This window comes from Arachis hypogaea, chromosome 8 (genome assembly GCF_003086295.3).
Source record: "Arachis hypogaea cultivar Tifrunner chromosome 8, arahy.Tifrunner.gnm2.J5K5, whole genome shotgun sequence".
Taxonomy (NCBI): domain Eukaryota; kingdom Viridiplantae; phylum Streptophyta; class Magnoliopsida; order Fabales; family Fabaceae; genus Arachis; species Arachis hypogaea.
In genome coordinates, this window is record NC_092043.1 from 34816696 (window position 1) to 34836308 (window position 19613).

Sequence of the window (19613 nt, forward strand, 5' to 3'; positions counted from 1 at the left end):
GCATTAATATTTAAAAGAAATTAAAATTATTATTATATATTAATTAAATTATTCACAAATCATGCATAATCAAAATTATTCATTTTATTATACATTTCTAAAGTGACAATTAATTTAATTTGTCTTATTTTTTTATTAAACACAATCAATTAACGTACAAGTCCATACGTTTAATAATAATTTATAAAGATTATTGGGATTCAATCATAACTTTTTTTACAGAGTGAAAGATTTTTTAATATTAATAAAAAAAAATGTATAATAATACAAATATATAGATGTTGTGTTTAATCAATTGGTATTTTTTTATTGTTAATAATAGTATTTTTTTATTTTTTTTATAATTGAATAAAAATTTTAATATAAATAATATTTAAATTATATTTGATATAAAATTAAAGATACAATTTATGAATATACAATGATCAATATTGCAGATATAAATTAAAATTTTGAATATTTACAAAAAAAAATATGTACACGCATTTCTCATAAAAATTAAGATATTAATTTATTGTATACTATGCCTTTTTCTTTAATTAATTCAATTATTTTGTGAATTTATTTGTTTTATATTTTTATTTAGTGTTTGCATAAATTAAAAAAATATAAGCTTAAATATATCAAATAATAATAATTTTTTATTAAATAAACTTTAGATATAATTAAAAAATCAATATTTTTCATGCATTGTACACGGATACATACATTAGTTAATAATTAATCATTAAAGTAATTTTAAGAAGATAAATACTAGAAGACCAGCAATAGTTATTATTTTTGGTTATTAATTAGCCATTAACGTTTAAAAAAGTGGCCTAAAAATATGTTGTTGAATTAATAACCTAAAAAAATTAGATTGATAATTAAAAATAATAATAAAAAAATATTAAATTTAACTAAGTTGGGTTAGTCTAATAGTTAACTTACTAATCTATTTTAGCAAGTGTCGAGAATTTGAATTCCATTTTTTAACTAATTGGCAAGCAAACAAACCCTTAAATAGAGTTTCGATCTGCGACGAATTGATTCTTTTCTTATTTTAAGAATTTGGTTCTTGGACACGTTCCAAACATTAAATTAAAAATCGATTTATAATTACATTTTATACCGTATAACTAGATATCCTTTAAATATTATCTTTTATTTAGTCGTCAAAAAAAGAGAGAATAAAAATAAATAACTTTCCTGATTTTTTGAACTGATATATAAAAATAGATTTTTAAATTAATTAAATAATAATAAATCTTTAAAAAAGCTGAATAAATGTTAAAAATTAAAGGAGAAGTAGCATTTCTCCATTTTATAAACTAGATTGAACTAATTTAAATGTTCTTTTTTTTTTTTAGTGGTGAGGGCACCGTATAATAAAATAACAAAAAAGGTACGGACCTGAAACGAAAGAAAAAGAAAAGAACACATTGGGCTTTGATTGCAGATCATTTAGTGGCCCAAAAGAAACCGTCCAATAGGAGTGATAGTAGTTGGTTATGACAGTTTGAGAGGAATGGAAGTTGGTTAATGTGATGAATGATGCGTCTGAGAATCCTCCAAGGGATGCAGGTCTCAGCCCCACACTATTGTCACTGTTTCCTTCTCTCTCATTTCCAACGCACTTCCTTTTCTTCGTGCAAGGTTACACCTTGGACTGGTCTCCAAGCATGGAGGGAAAGCCCTCTCAATCACCACCGTGCCTGGGGCCCACGCGGCCCGATACCCGACCCCGACCCCGACCCCGACCCTCTCTTCCACACCGCATTTCGGGAAGCGACTACCTTGGCTGAGCTTGGTTCCATTGTTCTCTCAACCACCGATCCTGTGGCCAAGTCTCAACTCTCTCACTTGGCTTACTCCACGTGGCGCCTCCACAACCTCCCCCTTGGCCGTTCCCAACCACCACCTAAACCCGCCAGACCCCGAAATCCTAAATTGGTTCGCTTCCCATCTTTCTCTCTATATTGCATGCTACCTGTTTGTTTTAATTCCCCTGTTAGCTTTCTCGGTGCAAATTTACTTTCATTATTAGGCCATGTTAAGTGTTAGCTGCTTTCATTATTGTTCAACAGTATAGCGAATTACTACAAGCATTTGTGCTCCTTTGTGACGATGTGTGGATTATGAAGTTCTTCTTCCTTTGATTTAAGGTTTCCCCTAAGGAAATTCCTGCTCCCAAGGATTCAGGCTTGCCTCTGAATGCTTACATGCTTCATAATCTTGCCCATGTGGAGCTCAATGCTATTGATTTGGCTTGGGATACTGTAGTTCGGTTTTCTCCCTATAGTGATATTCTAGGGGAGGGGTTCTTTGCTGACTTTGCTCATGTTGCTGATGATGAGAGTCGTCATTTCGCATGGTGTTCACAGAGGCTTGCCGAGCTGGGTTTTAAGTAAGGGCTTGTGGTTGTTTGTTGTTACTTCATTTTGTTGTCTAGGACTCTATTCTCATTGATTATGCTGATTTTCTGCTCTCATTTTTTACATTTAAACTAGATATGGAGATATGCCAGCTCACAATTTGCTTTGGAGAGAATGTGAGAAATCATCTGACAATGTCGCTGCACGTTTGGCAGTGATCCCACTAGTCCAGGTACCTTTTTTGCCACCTCAATCTTCCTCTAACGTGAAATATTTCTGGCTTTTTGTTGGTACTATTTGATGAAAAACTACTTAATAAATTTCATAATGCAGCCTTTTTCACAAATCTATCCTCTTTGTTAATGTGTATCATGCCTCTATTATAAAATATGTGACGAGAAGTCTGCCACGAGCCGGTTTAAAATTAAATTCCATGGTACACTGCATTTTTTTTACTGGCCACTACTTTCATGTGCAAGTTGCTTAAACATCATTAATACAAACATTTGTTTTTGGCTCATATATTGATTCAAATTGTAGAAGCGCAAATGACTTATGAAGTTATGAGCTTCATAAATATTTGTCTTAGTCTAGAGGATTTGTGCTATTCAAACTATGATAGTAACCACAGATTACATAGACAAGATAAATCAAGATATACGTGTATTGATAGCACTCAGAAGACTGATATCAATGCAATATCAGTTTAAGAAGGAGAAAGCAGTATGAGTATGATGATTGACATGAGTTGACCATCATTCTTTTGCACTAGTGGTTTGCATTTTGCTTATTGAATTTTATAAGTAACTTTTCACTAGCGTTTCTTAGAAAGGCTTCAGGTTTCATAAGTTGCCTTGAAGTGATTTCTCTGTGTCACATAATACAGGGATAGAAGAAAAGCTATGCATTATGATTCTGATTTTATAAATCATAAATCTATGTTTATTGAATCGTAGGAGGCCAGAGGACTTGATGCCGGGCCACGCCTAGTGCAAAAACTGGTTGGCTTTGGAGATAACAGGACTTCTAAAATTGTAGCAAGAATTGCTGATGAGGAAGTTGCACATGTAGCAGTTGGTGTTTACTGGTTTGTTTCTGTCTGTGAAAAATTGGGCTGTGCCCCAGACTCCACATTTAAAGGTTGGGAAGCCTGTCTAATTTCACCGTGTGTGCTTACTTGGATAGATATTAACAACACACAAGCTTCAACATCATCTTTTTCTGTAACCATGCAGACTTGCTAAAGGAATACAATGTGGAACTAAAGGGTCCCTTCAACTATAAAGCTCGTGCGGAAGCTGGCATTCCCCGTGATTGGTAAGAACCTGCAGATTTTTGCAGTTATTTTTTTACCATTAACATGGTTGGCTTTCTGTTTTTTTTTTTTTTTGGTCAGCTGATTGGCTTTCTGTTTGAATCTTGAAACCCATGGTTTGGGCCAAAGCTGTAAAGCTGAAACCATGGTTTAGAAATATCCAATCAAAAAACCAAACATACTATTTGAGTTATGTTAGTCTAACTAGACTCTAAAAACTAGCTTTAAGAGGTGTGAATTTCCTAGTACTTATAAATACTATATCTATTGTGAATTACGATTTATGACCTATCCTTAAACAATATAACACCTCTAATACACACTGTATGCTTTCAATGTTCATGGCTTAAGAGGGCATAGAATATAGCTTAAATTCTCCTGTCTAGGTATGATGCATCTACAACTACAAGCGATCAGGACAAAAACGATGATGGCAAGAAAAAGCAGCTGTCAGCTGTAAGTAACATCCATCTTTGGCTATTCCTATCCTCTTGGCTTAATGTTGATGCAGCAGGACTTATTGTCACAGGTTTATGAGAGGCTGGCTTCCATCATTGCTATGGAAAGTGAGAATTCAAGTTTGAATAGGCCACCTCAATAGTAATCTTGGCACAATATAAAATGAACTATTTCTTTCTTCAGCCGCCAGGATGTGTTGGAACTAGCTACTAAGCCGCCAACAGTGTCATATAATTTATGCACTTTAACTGATGAACTTCCATGATGCAATTCTTTCATCAGCAAACATTGTTTGACTGATATTCCACGTGTCCATCCATGATCGTTGAGAATTGAGAAAGCATACGCAAATGGGGGAACAGGATTATGATTTCACTTTGTTTATGTTCCGTTACACCAGTTAGATTATGATGTAAATAACAATTTTATAAAGGTCTTGGTTGTTGGAGCAACATCTTAGTGGAGAATGAAGTCAATGACTAACACTAAGTCCGTATTATTTGTTTTCTGAGTGCCGTGTGCATCCAAAGGTCCTTATTCTTTTGTTACAGCTTTGGTTAATTTTAGATGTGAGGAGGCAAAGACTATATAAACTCCCATAATCTTAAAAAAACACAATTTAATAATGGACTTTAGGAAAAGGGTTTATACTTATATGCTTGTATAATTGGCAGGTAATAGAACAAGCCCTGGGTGGCTATTCTAATTGCAAAAAGATTTGTACACACAAATTATTGAGAAAAGGACCAAAAGAGAATCTCTTAAAAGCCAATATGAGCTGCACAAGATTCTTGTAGCTATCAAGTGAAACGTGTCAAATACGCGACAAAAAGAAAAAACAATTATGAATGAATTGTTAACAATTTATCAAAAAATAAATATAAAATGTACGCTATAAAATTCAGGGACCCGAATAGGTTTCCAGAGACAGGGAAATATTGTACTCGAGGGTAACAGATTTCCGGAAAATTTATCACTTTCCTTTCCTGGCAAATTTGCTGTACTAGCCACATCATTTGACTCCAATTTGCTTTTACTTGAAGCCAGAAATAAACGTGTCTCTCTTTTCTTCCCAAGCAAAACATAAATTGTCTAGCTACACCTACACCTACACCTACTTATTTTCTCAGACATAAGAGAAAAGAAAAGAACATCATAGTAGAGAACAAATAAAAAAAAATGTGCAACAGCGATGGCGAGTGCAGGCCCTTGGGGTTTCTATTGGGTCTCCCCTTTGCCTTTCTCTGCCTCCTCATCTCAATCGTTGGTCTTGTTATTTGGATCGTTGGGTAAGATATTCCTCTTTCTGTCTCTGTAAAATTCTTCACTTTCATCAATTTCAATTATCATACAATTTTTGTTTTTCTTAAAATAGAAAATTGATGACATGGGTTTGTGTGATTTCTTTACATGGGAAATGGGTTTGGATCTAATTGCATGATTATGCTATAAAAAACGAAACTTCAATTGATGCTGAATAGCTGATATGTATTTGTATATATGTACATGTGTGTGGTGCAGATTGTTGTTGACATGCATATGTCCGTGCTGCTTGTGTGTGACGATTATAGTGGAGCTTGCTTTGGAATTGATCAAGGCTCCACTGCATGTTATGGAGTGGTTCACCTCTCAGATTCCCTGTTAAGTGAACAAAGTTTTAGATTTGTTTTTTGATTCTGTGTTGGTTTCACTTTCCCCCTTTATCTTCTTTTCTGTATTTTGGGTATGAGAGTTTGAAACTCCATGTTACTACTGATTTATTGTTAATCTGCGTGGTATCTTGTTCCTGTAAATTGACCAGTTCGTTCTTGGTAGATTTTTTTTCTGCATATTTATATTAATGAATTGAGATTATTGTTTTGGAAGAACTTGATCACTATTGCCTAGATATTTACTGTACTATATTAGGAATTTGAATTAGATTTGTAATTTGGAACTGAAACCAAAGTTGTGAAAGTTGAAGAACCTCTAATGGATTTGATTGTGTCAACAATTATAAAAGATAAAGATGACTGGAAAGATTGCCATTTTTTCTACATCATGAGTCCATTGTCAACAACTCAACTATGTTGTGCCGAGTGGTGCCATCACAGAACTTTGTCTCATGACTAAGAACTTTACACAAAAGAGTCTCGTTGTTGTTTTGGCACTTTTATTTTAGTACATGGCACTTTGTCTTTTACCTTTTCTCTTTTAACAAATGATAAATAAACAAAAGGATAAGCTGGAACCATTGACCTTTCCATAATTTAAATGTAAATAGATCCTTCCTGCTTCCTTCCCTGCCAGTAAGGCAACTAGATTAGTTAAAATTGGCTTGGGAAAATTTGTATGAGGTTGGTTTATTTTTTTTTTTGGGTAAACTACCAAAAGTATCCGTAAAGTTTACGAAGACTAATAAAAGTACCCATGAACTAAGAAAATTAAGGTTTAATTACTCTGTTAGTCTCTGTAGTTTCACCAAATTTTTAATTAGGTCACTATACTTTTTTCCCTTTCAATTAGATTCCTACACTATTTTTAATTTTGTAATTATGTCCTTTTCATGTTAAAAATATTAAAATTAACATAATATTTTTACCAAAATATATGCGGTCAAAAATTTAATTAAGTTCTTAATTATAAATACATTCAATTTGCGAATAAATATTCAGTTAACTCTAATATTTTTTACACTAAGAAGGACTTAATTACAAAATTAAAGCAATGTAGGGATCTAATTGAAAGGAAAAAAAGTATAGGGATCTAATTAAAAATTTGGTAAAACTATAGGGACCAACAGAATAATTAAACCGAAAATTAATGTTGTACCTATGGAAGATGGGTTTCATATGACAAAAGTATCCAAATCCTAATTTTTTTTTATTTTTTAATAAAATTTTCAAACTATCTCCACCCTCAACCTCAACTCACTTTTCCAACCTTTCATAACCCAATCTGCATCTTTAAAACCCTTGTCATGGAGTCCAAAACTACTCCTACAATAGACCAGGCCGAAATCAATAGTGATGGTGGAGGACCTCGACTAGTTCCTAGCAGAGAAATCTAATATAATGAGTTCTTTCCCATTTCTTTTACCACCTTCACACAAAAAAAGCTTCCCAAATTAAGGAAAAAAAAAGGAGAAAATAACTCCCAAATTAAGGAAAAAAAGGAGAAAATAACTGAAACGATTCAAAAATGTTCCTTTATGGTTCTTTCTCTTATTCTTCGTTAATATTGGTTGATTCTGTTGTTAATCTTAGCACTGTAATTTTCTGTTGCGTTACTATTCAGAGTTCCCACCATAAAGATTCATTTCGTCTATCTCTGAAAGCGCAACATCACCATTCAATTTGGTGTCGGCGCCACAGCTGTCGCCGGAAAGAAGCTCCGTCTCCTGCCGCACGTCTTCAGCCGCGTCCTGGAACTCTTGTTCGGTCCGACGCTGATGTTGCCATCGAGGAGGTCTCCAATTGTTTTCGCTTTGTCACTGAAACCAAAGAGGTTTGAGGCGGCGGAGGCGGCGGCAGCGATGACACCAGCAACACCAAAGTGCAAGAGGGTGCCAACGAGGGAGGCTTGTGTGAGAGAGTGGGTGATGCTCTACGGCGAGCTAAAGGTCTTTGAGATGGCCGAGGAAGAGCATGGAGACAATGAAGAGGGAGTAAAAAATGAAGGCTGTGAATGTGATGGGGAAGGCCATGAGAAGGAGGAATTTGTAAGTATAATACCCACTTATATTGGCCCTAGGATCACTCACTCATATAAATGACGCTATCATGTTTTTCATCTCTCAAATTCACTAACGCTCATAATACTAAGGAGAGAATTTCTAATATTTCAAAACATATTAAATTTCATTTATGGAACACACATACAATACACAAGGCATATGTGCCTTTATATAGGCAATGCTTCCTACTAAAATAATAATTTATGAATCACAAATCAATTTTGTAATGACTACCATGCTATGAGTTGTCTTCATGAATCTTCCTTCAACTTATATTTATGTAGTTTCTATAATCTTCTAATTTAGGTTGTTTGGTCTTCAATTTCAATTTAATTTGATTTTGAATTTCTTCAATGTTGTAGAATGTTGTAATTGTACTATTCTCTTCAATGTTCTTCAAAAATCTTCAAACTTCCAATATGTTAGTTTCTAGCAATATCTAGCAAATTGATGATTATTGTATTCAACTAAAACTTTGCTTCTTCTTTGACCATTTTGACTTCAAAAACTCTTCATAAAAATTCTAGTGATGCAAGTTGATTTATAATGAATTAACATTGCCTCCCTTAAATCAAGCTTGCAGAATTATTCATTCCAAGCATCTTCTTCAATTTGTAAAATAACTCTGTCTTCAATGGCTTTGTAAAGATACTGCAACTTGTTCTTCAGTTGGACAGTACTCGATTACAACTTCTTTTTCATTCACCAACTCTCTGATTTTGTGAAATCGAATATCAATATGCTTTGATCTTCCATGGAATACTGGATTTTTGCAAAGTGTAATAGCTGACTTGTTATCGCAAAATATTGTTGTTGGAGTATTTTGTTTCTTCGTACAATTCCTCAAGAATTCTTCTTAGCCAAACTGCTTGTGTTGCACAATTTGCTGCTGCTATATATTCTGCTTCTGCTGTAGATAGTGCTACTACTGGTTGTTTCTTTGACGACCATGAAATTGCACCAGAACCAAGATGAAATACAAACCTTGAAGTACTTTTTTCTTGTTTCTATATCTCTGGCCCAATCACTATCAGTGTAGCCAACAAGGTTTGCTTCATTAGTATTTTCATAATAAATTCCATCATTTAAAGTACCTTTGATATATCGAAGAATTCTCTTTGCCGCATGCAAATAGTTGGTACAAGGCTCCTCCATAAATCTGCTAAGCAAACCAACTCCAAACACAATATCTGGTCTAGTTGCAGTCAAGTACCTTAGACTTCCAATCAAACTTTTGTAATATGTAGGATTTATTGCTCCTTCTTTATCTTCTCTCAACAATTTGAACTTCTCTTCGACTAGAGTAGAAACTGGCTTTGAATGTTCCATTTAAAATTTCTTCAAAATATCATTTGCATATTTCTTCTGAGAAATGAAAATTCTATCATCTCTTTGAACCACTTCAATGCTAAGAAAGTAAGACATCAAACTCATATCTGTCATTTCAAAGTGCTTTATCATAGCCTTTCTGAATTCTGCAATTATCTTCAAATTATTGCCAGTAAAGATTAAATCATCAACATAAAGACACACGATCAAGATATCTCCAGGTTCAACGAACTTGATATAAAGAGTATGTTCAAATGGACATCTTTTGAAACCATTCTGAGTAAAATAAGAATCAATCTTCTTGTACCACGCTCTTGGTGCTTGCTTTAACCCGTACAAAGTTTTATTCAATTTGTAAACTTTATTTTCTTTTCCAAAAACTTCATATCCTGCAGGTTGCTCAACATACACTTCTTCTTCTAAAGTGCCATTTAGAAATGCAGACTTAACATCCATTTGATGTATCTTCCACTTATTTTGAGCCGAGAGTGAAATAATCATACGAATAGTGTCTAATGTAGCAACAGGAGCAAATACTTCAGAGTAGTCGATACCTGGTTTTTTTTGTATCCTTTTGCAACTAATCTTGCTTTGAAACGATCAACTTCACCACTGGGTTTGTACTTAGTCTTGTAAACCCACTTTACTCCAATCGACTTCTTATCTGCTGGTAAATCTATCAGCTCCCATGTGTCATTCTTTTCAATGGCATGAATCTCCTCATCCATTGCTTTCTTCCAATTGTTATCTCTAGAGGCTTCTTCAAAGTTTAACGGCTCACAATATGAAAATAGAGAAAAATTTATGATTTTTTCATCGGACGAATCGTTGTCATTGCCAACTTCATAATCTGCTAATCTAGCAGGTAGTCACTTCTCTCTTTGAGGTCTTCTAGATGATTCTGGTTGCTTGGTTGCATCAGGTTGTCTTTCTTCTTCATCATCACATGTATTTGAAATTATAATCGGATGCTTTTCTGTCTTTGTGTTCTAGTCCCATATGTCTTTCTTGTCGAACGTCACGTCTCTGCTGATGATCACTTTCTTTGATACTGGATTGTACAACTTGTATGCTTTTGAGTCTGTGCTATAGCCAATAAAGATACACTTCTCGCCTTTGTCATCTAACTTCTTCTTTAATTGATCTGGTACGTGGGCATAAGCAATACACCCAAAGACTCTGAAATGATGAATGGAAGGTCGCTTTCCACTCCAAGCTTCCTCTGGTGTTTTATCACGAACACTCTCCGTTGGACATCTGTTTAAAATATGAACTGCTGTTGCAACTGCTTCTGCCCAAAACTCTTTAGGATTTGTTTTGACTTGAGCATACATCTAACCATATCCATGATGGTTCTGTTCTTTCTTTCAGCAACTCCATTTTGTTGAGGAGTGTATCTAGTTGTTAGTTGGTGTTGAATTCCGTGTTGCTTAAAGTATTCTGAACACGCAAGATATTCTGTTCCTTTGTCTGTTCTGAGAATTTTGATTTTATAGCCACTTTGTTTTTCGACAAATGCCTTGAATGTCTTAAAGGCATCACATGCTTCTGATTTCTGCTTTAGAAAGTATACCCATGTATATCTACTAAAATCATCAATAAAAGTGATAAAGTATCTGCTACCACCATTACTTGGAACTTCTACAGAACAGAGATCTGAATGCACAATTTCAAGTAATCTTCTAGCTCTCCATGACTTTCATGTAGTAAATGGATATCTGTGCTTCTTTCCCAGTTGACAAATCTCACAAACACAATTGGGAATATGAATCCGTGGTAGACCAGAAACAAGTCCTTTTCTTGATAGGTAGTTTAGGCCAGAAAAATAAAAGTGCCCAAACTGCATATGCCACAACCAGTTATCATCAAGTATCACATAACTCATGCAAGAGGGATTAACATGTTGAATTTTTAACGAAAACATTCTGTTTGAAGTCATCTTTGCTTTATCAATGAACCTTCCATTGTTGTCAAATACAGTGCAATATCCATGATAAGTTATCATCTTATATCCCTTCTCAGATAATTGCCCCATACTCAGTAAATTGTAATCAAGTTCAGGAGCATAAAAAACATCAGAAATATAACTCAGAGAACCATCTTTCAATCTAATTGGTATGTTCCCTTTTTCTTCAATAGGGATCTTTGTACTATTACCAAACTTCAATAATAGTTTAACTGAATCATCTAATGAAGAAAATAACTCATTTCTACCAGATATATGATTACTGCAAGCATTATCCAAGTACCATATATTTTCATCTTCAGCACACGAATTACTTGTAAAAAATAAAGTCTGAGTACCCGGATTGTCATTAGTATTTTGATGCTGATTTTCTGCAACGTGTGCTTGATTGTTATTCACCATTTTGAATTTGCAATCTGCTGCTTTGTGTCCATACTTTCCACAATGAAAGCAATTGAAATTGGTTCTTTCTTGATAAAAATTACCTCGTCCTCTTCCTCGGTTGACAGACCTGAAATTCGTTCCACCTCTTCCTTGATTAGGTGGTGTAAAATTATTGTAACTTCCTTGGTTGTAATTGCCACGACCTCTACCTCTGAAACTTCCTCTGCCTCTACTTTGAAAATTAAAACCACGACCTCGTCCTTCTTGTGTACGGCTTGATTCTGCAACGTTGTTAAAATTCACTCGGCTTTTCAAGGCTTCCTCGGTTGATTTTTCCGATTTCTCCAGTATTCTACTGATGTGGCTTTCCATGGTTCCTTGCAACTCTGCAATCGTCATGGTATCCATATCATGGGACTCCAGTATCGTAGTCACCACATGGTCATACTTCATCGGCATGGTGCGAAGAATTTTCTCCACTACTTTGCTATCGGGCGTATCTTCTCCATAGACTCTCATCTTATTGACAAGGTCTATAACACGAGTAAAATATTGCTCAACAGTTTCTGAGCTAGACATCTCGTACCTTTCATATTCTCTTCTCAAAGGCTGTAGCTTTGCTTTTTGAGCTTTATCTACACCTTTGTATGACAGCTTCAACGTGTTCCATGCTTCTTTTGCACTTTTGGCATTTACTATTTTGCCAAACACCGTATAATCTACTCCTTGATGAATTTGAGATAGCGCCAATTGATCTCTCCTTTGTTGGGCAGCATCTGCTCCTTCTTGCAAACCCGGTTCAATGAAGTTCCATAAGTTCTGGGCCTTCAAATGGGTAGACATCAAAGTCTTCCAATAACTATAATCAAGTTTCCCATCTAACTTGGGACCGGACCACACAATGTTAAAAGTGTTTGCCATACCAACTCTATGAATAAACAACTATGTGAGAACTCTCTCACACCTCACAAAGTCTCAAACACCAGACGCTGGATTAACCATCTCTGATACCAACTGTAAGTATAATACCCACTTATATTGGCCCTAGGATCACTCACTCATATAAATGACGCTATCATATTTTTCATCTCTCAAACTCACTAACGCTCATAATACTAAGGAGAGAATTTCTAATATTTCAAAACATATTCAATTTCATTTATGGAACACACATACAATACACAAGGCATATGTGCCTTTATATAGGCAATGCTTCCTACTAAAATAATAATTTATGAATCACAAATCAATTTTGTAATGACTACCATGCTATGAGTTGTCTTCATGAATCTTCCTTCAACTTATATTTATGTAGTTTCTGTAATCTTCTAATTTAGGTTGCTTGGTCTTCAATTTCAATTCAATTTGATTTTGAATTTCTTCAATGTTGTAGAATGTTGTAATTGTACCATTCTCTTCAATGTTCTTCAAAAATCTTCAAACTTCCAATATGTTAGTTTCTAGCAATATCTAGCAAATTGATGATTATTGTATTCAACTAAAACTTTGCTTTTTCTTTGACCATTTTGACTTCAAAAACTCTTCATGAAAATTCTAGTGATGCAAGTTGATTTATAATGAATTAACAGAATTCGAGTGGAGTGGAGAAGGAGTGATTTGAGTGCGATGAAAAAGGTCAGGGAAAGGCCAATGGAGCTATGAGGAGAAAATAAGGGATTTGTAGCGGTGGAGTTGAGGTTGAAGATGAGAGTAGTTTGAGAATTTTATAAAAAAAAATCAACAAAAAATTAGGGTTTGAATATTTTTGTCGTATAAAATCCATCTTTCATTGATACAACGTTAATTTCTTTAGTTTATGAGTATTTTTGTCGGTGTTCGTAAATTTCATAAGTACTTTTGGTATTTTTTTTGGGACCGATTAAATACTTCTTATAACTCTTGGAACATCGAAACTCCACAAACAGAATAGTAAAAAAGTTATATTTTATTTATTTTTATCATTATTATTTTCATTTATTTTTGTGTTGGGCTAGTATACTAAAAACAAATGTTTTTGTGCGGCAAAAAAATTCTGAACCATTGTCAAATCAGATTACGTTACTTTATTTTGAATTGATATTAGATTAGGATTTTTTATTTTAATAAATAAAATAATTATAATAATTACTGAAATAGATAAATTAAAAGATTATTATCAAAATAAATAATCTTCTCTTATCTTGTTTATATTGTAAATGGAATAATTTTGCATGTATCTCATTTACACTGTAAACGAGATAAGGCTGGGAGACGTTTGTACCACCGAAGTTGCTCAATATTAAACTCTTCAACTCCGACAACGTATTTACACGCCGAGTCCGTAACAGTATCGAATTCTCACACTCAAATATCACCATGTTGTCGTCATTTCTCATACGACAATTGGGGTAAACACACAACTATGTACACGCTGTTGATTACTGGCCATTGTTACCTTGTTTTTGTGAGAAAAACGGAAAAGAAAGAGATATAAAATGTGTGTGGAGAATGCCAAGAATTACACATCTTATAGCGGCCGAAAATTTGTCCCATCTTATTTTATTTACATTGTAAACGAGAGAGTTATTTATTTCAGTAATAAATTTTCAATTTATTTATTTTAGTAATTATTATAATTATTTTATTTATTAAAATAAAAAAATCCTATTAGATTATCATAAAATTATAAAAAAATAAAAAACTAAAAAATAAAAAAATAAAAATATTTTTTTAGAATTAATATTAAAAAATTAAAATATTTTTTAAAAGTAACTGAAAATTTAATTTAATTTCAAAAAGAGTAAAATAAATTTGTAATAAAATTTAAAAAGACAAAAATACTCTTTTAAAATTAGAGTTATTGAATTATTTTAAAGATTAAAGATTTATATTAAATTTAAAAAGATAAAAAGTACTCTTTTTAAAGAGTAACGTTAAAACTTAAAAGTTTACAATATCTATTTAGTATTTATAGTCTTTAAATGTTTTAAAAATTAAAAATTTGTCCTAAATATTAAAAAATAAAAATATACTATTTAAGATTAATTTTGAAATGACCAAAATATCTTTTTAAGATTATTATTGTTTAATTAAATTATAATGTTAAAATTAAAATTTGATTTTTAAAAGATGACAATACACTTTTAGATAATTTTAAAATGACAAAAATATTAGTTATTCAATTAAAGCTATTTTATTAATTTAAAAGAAGAAATTTGTATTTGGCTTTAATAGATCTAAATACATTATTTAGTATTCATTGTAAGGTTAAATTATTTTGTCAGTTTTTATAATTTCACTAAATTTATAATTAACTATAAAAGTTTTCAATTAAATTCTTACACTATTTTAAATCTATCTTGTAATTAGGTCTTTTCTGTGCCAAACTCAATAAAGTTAAATCCAATCGATCTGATTTAATTATATTAAATTTTATACCCGACAAGTATTGAGTCAAATGGGATTTTACTGATTATACTAACCTCAATTCGTTTGGTTATCAAATTTAAGGTTCCGCAAACTCGAACTGATCTGATTACCTTAATTCGTTTGGTTATCAAATTTAAGGTTCCGCGAACTCGAACTGATCTGATTACCTTTTATATATATATATATATATATATATATATATATATATATATATATATATATATATAATTTTTTTCTAATCCTAATCTTATTTCAACCATCATTTACTTTTTTTTTAGTCTTTTTTTTTGTTGTAGAATTCTTTTCTAATTCACTAATTAAGAGTGTTTACAGGTATGGATAATCCAATTACTCGTCCAAAATTAATCCAATCCGATTATACTGATTTTTGACCCAAAAGATAATCGAATCATACCACCCTAAACTTCACCTTAATTGGTTCGGATATTAGTTATGGGATAATAAAATTTGAACCAACCCAATTATCCAATTAGTTTAATATTAATTAAAATAAATAAATAAAATATTTTTAAATAATATATACACAATTTTATCTCTCAATCTTAGGGTATTTCAAATAATAATAGTTATTTAAATTTGAATTATTACTTTCTTTCATTATTATATTACATATTTATAGTATTTAGACATTTTTTAAATTTTTTTAATTTCAGTTTTAGTCGGATACTACCCAATTACCAAAAACCAATCTAATCTGAGTTTAATGGATTTGGATTGATTTAAGTCCACTTAAAAAACAGTTTAAATATAAACCAATTAAATTTAATTGGTATGATTTTTTTTTTTTGAAATCCGAACCAATATGATTTGTGAATACTCTTGTCGCTAATGATAAATGTAGAGGTTGATTGAGCAATCTACATAAAAACTTGGGTAAAATTCTTGAGATATTAATTTAAAATATTATTCTATAACTACAAGAATATGATAATTTTGTTTGTGATATATCTCCATTAAAAAGTATGTTATTTAATGTAGCTAATTTCTAAATTCTAAATATATAATCCCATAGTGATTTATGGGACTTGATTTGGAATTAGATTCAAGTTAACTTATAACACTTAAATTTATGATGAGTATGATGTAATAATGTGTAGTATTTATGAGGTAATTAAAAATTCTGTTTTTTTCTTTAATTATTTGACCCTAATTCTAGAAATTTTTATTCTATTTTTTTGAATTTCTACTTAATTCTCTATTTATTGATACAAATTCATATCAAATACTTAAATAATATTTATATTTTTTAAGGACCAAAATATCTTTTGTCAAAGTTAATGACTGATTTATATAGATGAACAACTAGTCAAACAAATAATATCATAATTAGTAATAAAATTTAATATCTAGATAATTTTACTGAATTAAACCCTAAACTTAATAGTTCTTTGGATTAATGTCAAATTAACAAACTTCATCTCAAATTTCTTGTTAATTGAAAAAAAATCAAAATTGTTAATTCCTACTAACTATTTGATATCTCATAATATGCTAAATTAGTAAAGAGCACCTTAAATCAAAATTAATATAATGAATAGACAAAATAAAAATGTTAGCAATAATATATTGACAAAAAATATAATTATTTATGTAATTAAATTTATTTATTATAATTTATCAAGTTAATCAAAATATAATTTTAGTTATTATCACTAACGTTATTATAGACATTTTGTTGGATAACTTTCTATTTTACATTTTAGATATTCATATATTAAAATTAAATTATAAAGTAAAGTTGGGAAAATCAAAATAAAGCGTGATCCATAAATTATATGTGTACAATTATACAAATATAAATTTTATGTTGATTAGGAGTGGCAAAAGGTCAGGTAATTTGCCAAAAGTCTGTAGCCTGACTTATGTTTGGCCTGACCAGACTTGACCTATTATAAAATAGGCATAAACTCAGATTCTTATAAAAGTCTTATTATGTTAATAGGTCAGGTCTAGGCTCACTAAGTAGTCTTATTGGCATGTCAGGTCTGTCTGGACTTATTAATACATAATTATATATATAAATAATTTTTTTATTATTAACAAAATTATGAGATATTTTAAATTTATTATATTTAATTATAAATAGTTTTGTATATTTTAAATATTTTAAAATTTAATTTTTTTTATAAATATTAAATATGACATATTACATATAAATATGTTTATTAATTTTTTTTAAAATAATATTTTTAGTTTTATATAAAAAAATTATCAGGTCTTTTAACAAGTTTTAAGTCGGGCAAGACTAAATAACAGGCCAGACTTAGTACTTTAAAAAAAGTTTATAACAAATTGCAGGTCAGACTCAAGTTAATTAACTACATAACAGGTCAGACCTGTTAAGAGCAAAGTTAGCCTGACCTGACTTATTTCTACCTCTAATGTTGATGCATAAATTATTAAAAGTAAATGCACCATATATATAGAGCTTAATTTGTATGTGCTGCAGAGAAGATAAAATATGGAAATAAATTAATTTTCTTAGTATGTATTAATTGGTTAACTTATATTTTATCTAATAATAGAACATATTAAATTTTTAATAGTAATCATAATTGTCATTTATTAAAAATATAGAGTATAAATTATAATTAATATGTTTGTAATTTTTCAAAAAGAATTCATTTTTTTAATATATATTAATTGTTTAATGATCCTACCAATACTTATATGTTTAACCAAATTAATATAGGATTAAAATAAATTTTTAATAAAATTTTAAAACTCCAGTATTGTAACAACTACCGTTTTTTTATATTGAGCCACTCATAAGAATTTCTTATTTTTCAACCCCTTAGAAGTGGCTTTACTTACAAGAATTCAGGTGGTATGCATAAGTTCTTAAGTTTAAATTTTATTATTAAAAATTTACTAAACACAAAAGAGATGCATAGTTATTAATACGAGAAAATTATGCTAGCTAGTCGGTAATTTCAATACAAGTTTACATCAATAATTTTATTAAGTTCACGTCATTAGACTATGTTGATGCATTTAGATTTAAGTATTCTAACTTTCTAAGTCACCAAATAATCATTCCTTTTAAGTGAATTTGACATAACCAGTTTATTTCAAAGGATCAAAATTTATGCACCATCCTTTACAAAATAAGCTTAGAAATATTTGGTGTGTAGAAAAAAATGACATACATGGAAAAGCTGGACTCTTTAATTTACTTTTTTATATCTCTTTTCTTGCTGCTCATTCTGTGGGTATCTCATTTTCAAAAACTTTGTGTTTTAGTTTGTTTTTCTTTTGAGTTTTAAGTCTTATTGTTAATAATAAAAAAAAGCTGGACTCTTTTGTTATGTTGTTCCATGATCATGAATCATGACTGAGACTGTGGCCTATATGAAGAATGGAACCAAACTTTACTTTTTCAGGTCATTCTCACCTTATGAACAGTGCAGAACCACAATGTTTATGTGATATAGAATTCAACAACATTGCATATCACATGGCAAGAAATTAATTACATATAAAAAGGGTATAAATGTGTGTGTGTGGTGTCTAAATACCATGCACAATGATTGAATTTCTTGTTCAAACTTGGTTACATTACATTACATGTGCAGATAGTTGTATCAATTAACAACATTATCTGTGTTGGAGATTACAAACTTGAATTTATTAATCCAAATCTGTATTTCTGTCCTAAAGTTTATTAAACTCCGGCATATTCTTCAATGTGTCTTCCACAAATTCATACCCTTTAAGTTATTATAAACTATTTAACACAATTTTCAACCAAGATGTTTTTGGCAAGAAATCCCTCTCTTTGTTAAACAGGAGCATCAGATAAAAGAAAATTGTAGTTAAACCAAATCAAATACTTACCCAATTTAAGATGATTCAGTTATATTTGTTAAAATTTTAAGTATAAATAATTTAGTAATGAATAATGTTAGGTAACCAAAATATTATACATAATAAATAAAATATATGATCAATAATATTTGTATCGATAAGAGAGTATAAATCACTCTCTTAATATAATTAGCACAATTAATTTTTTTATAATTATTTTCTCTCATTAATTACACCAAAAATCAATTCCAAATTTAATATTAACCAAATCTCAAAAAAAAAAAAAGCGACAGTAAAACTATTTAATTGAGCCTTTATAAAATTTGAAAACCACTAAAGAAACTTTTTTGTATCAAGATAAGGGGCTATTTTCCAAATTTCTCGGAAGAACTCCACAACAGCCTCTTCCACTTCATCTAAATCATTCAGGCCATATTTCTCTACAGGAGAGGCCTCTAATCAGTAAAGGGAAAAACGGGGAGAAGAATTTTGATTCAAGAAAAAGGGGTGGTGACCTTCAACGGCCTAAACTTTGAAGAAAAAGTTTTTAAAATCATGAAAAGATTTATCAAAAAGGTTGAAAACTTTCCGACCTTGGATGGCCCGGAAAGAGATCTACTGTTGTTTGTTATTTTGCCCACTAAAGGGCTTTGTCATGTGGAAAAGATAAAAGAAAATCCTCAAAGAGGTCGGAAAATCCAGTTCTCGATTGACAAACTGGTAGATTTTTATAAAATCCCAAGAATTGGGGTGAAGTAGAGTTGGAGCAACTCGGCAATGGTTCAGAACTTCTATTTCAAAGTCAGAGAAAGGAAGAGAAACTCCCAGGCGGGTTAAAAGACTCTCATACATGAA

At 31.1% G+C, this 19613-nt stretch overlaps 2 protein-coding genes and 1 long non-coding RNA gene across 4 annotated transcripts; all 3 read left to right on the forward strand.

Moving 5' to 3' along the window:
* The first annotated feature begins 1495 nt into the window (after window positions 1–1495).
* On the forward strand, window positions 1496–4636 carry LOC112707179 (uncharacterized). Of its 2 annotated transcripts, none has more exons than XR_011864799.1 (7): window positions 1496–1932; window positions 2145–2386; window positions 2490–2586; window positions 3311–3494; window positions 3590–3671; window positions 4021–4125; window positions 4199–4636. XR_011864799.1 is itself a non-coding variant. In XM_025758808.2 (7 exons), exons 1-7 carry the CDS (start codon window positions 1531–1533, stop codon window positions 4268–4270), a joined length of 1149 nt encoding a protein of 382 aa, XP_025614593.1. In that variant the 5' UTR covers window positions 1496–1530; the 3' UTR covers window positions 4271–4636. The 2 variants fall into 2 exon arrangements, 1 of the variants encoding a protein (XP_025614593.1); XM_025758808.2 differs by having other exon boundaries at window positions 4056–4125.
* A 518-nt stretch (window positions 4637–5154) lies between these two features.
* LOC112707180 (signaling peptide TAXIMIN 1) lies at window positions 5155–5996 on the forward strand. Its single transcript, XM_025758810.3, has 2 exons — window positions 5155–5417; window positions 5650–5996. Exons 1-2 carry the CDS (start codon window positions 5308–5310, stop codon window positions 5771–5773), a joined length of 234 nt encoding a protein of 77 aa, XP_025614595.1. The 5' UTR covers window positions 5155–5307; the 3' UTR covers window positions 5774–5996.
* A 1408-nt stretch (window positions 5997–7404) lies between these two features.
* Window positions 7405–13474, forward strand: LOC140174844 (uncharacterized). Its single transcript, XR_011864800.1, has 2 exons — window positions 7405–7828; window positions 13112–13474. It is a non-coding gene; the product is annotated as an uncharacterized lncRNA (long non-coding RNA).
* Window positions 13475–19613: the final 6139 nt, after the last annotated feature.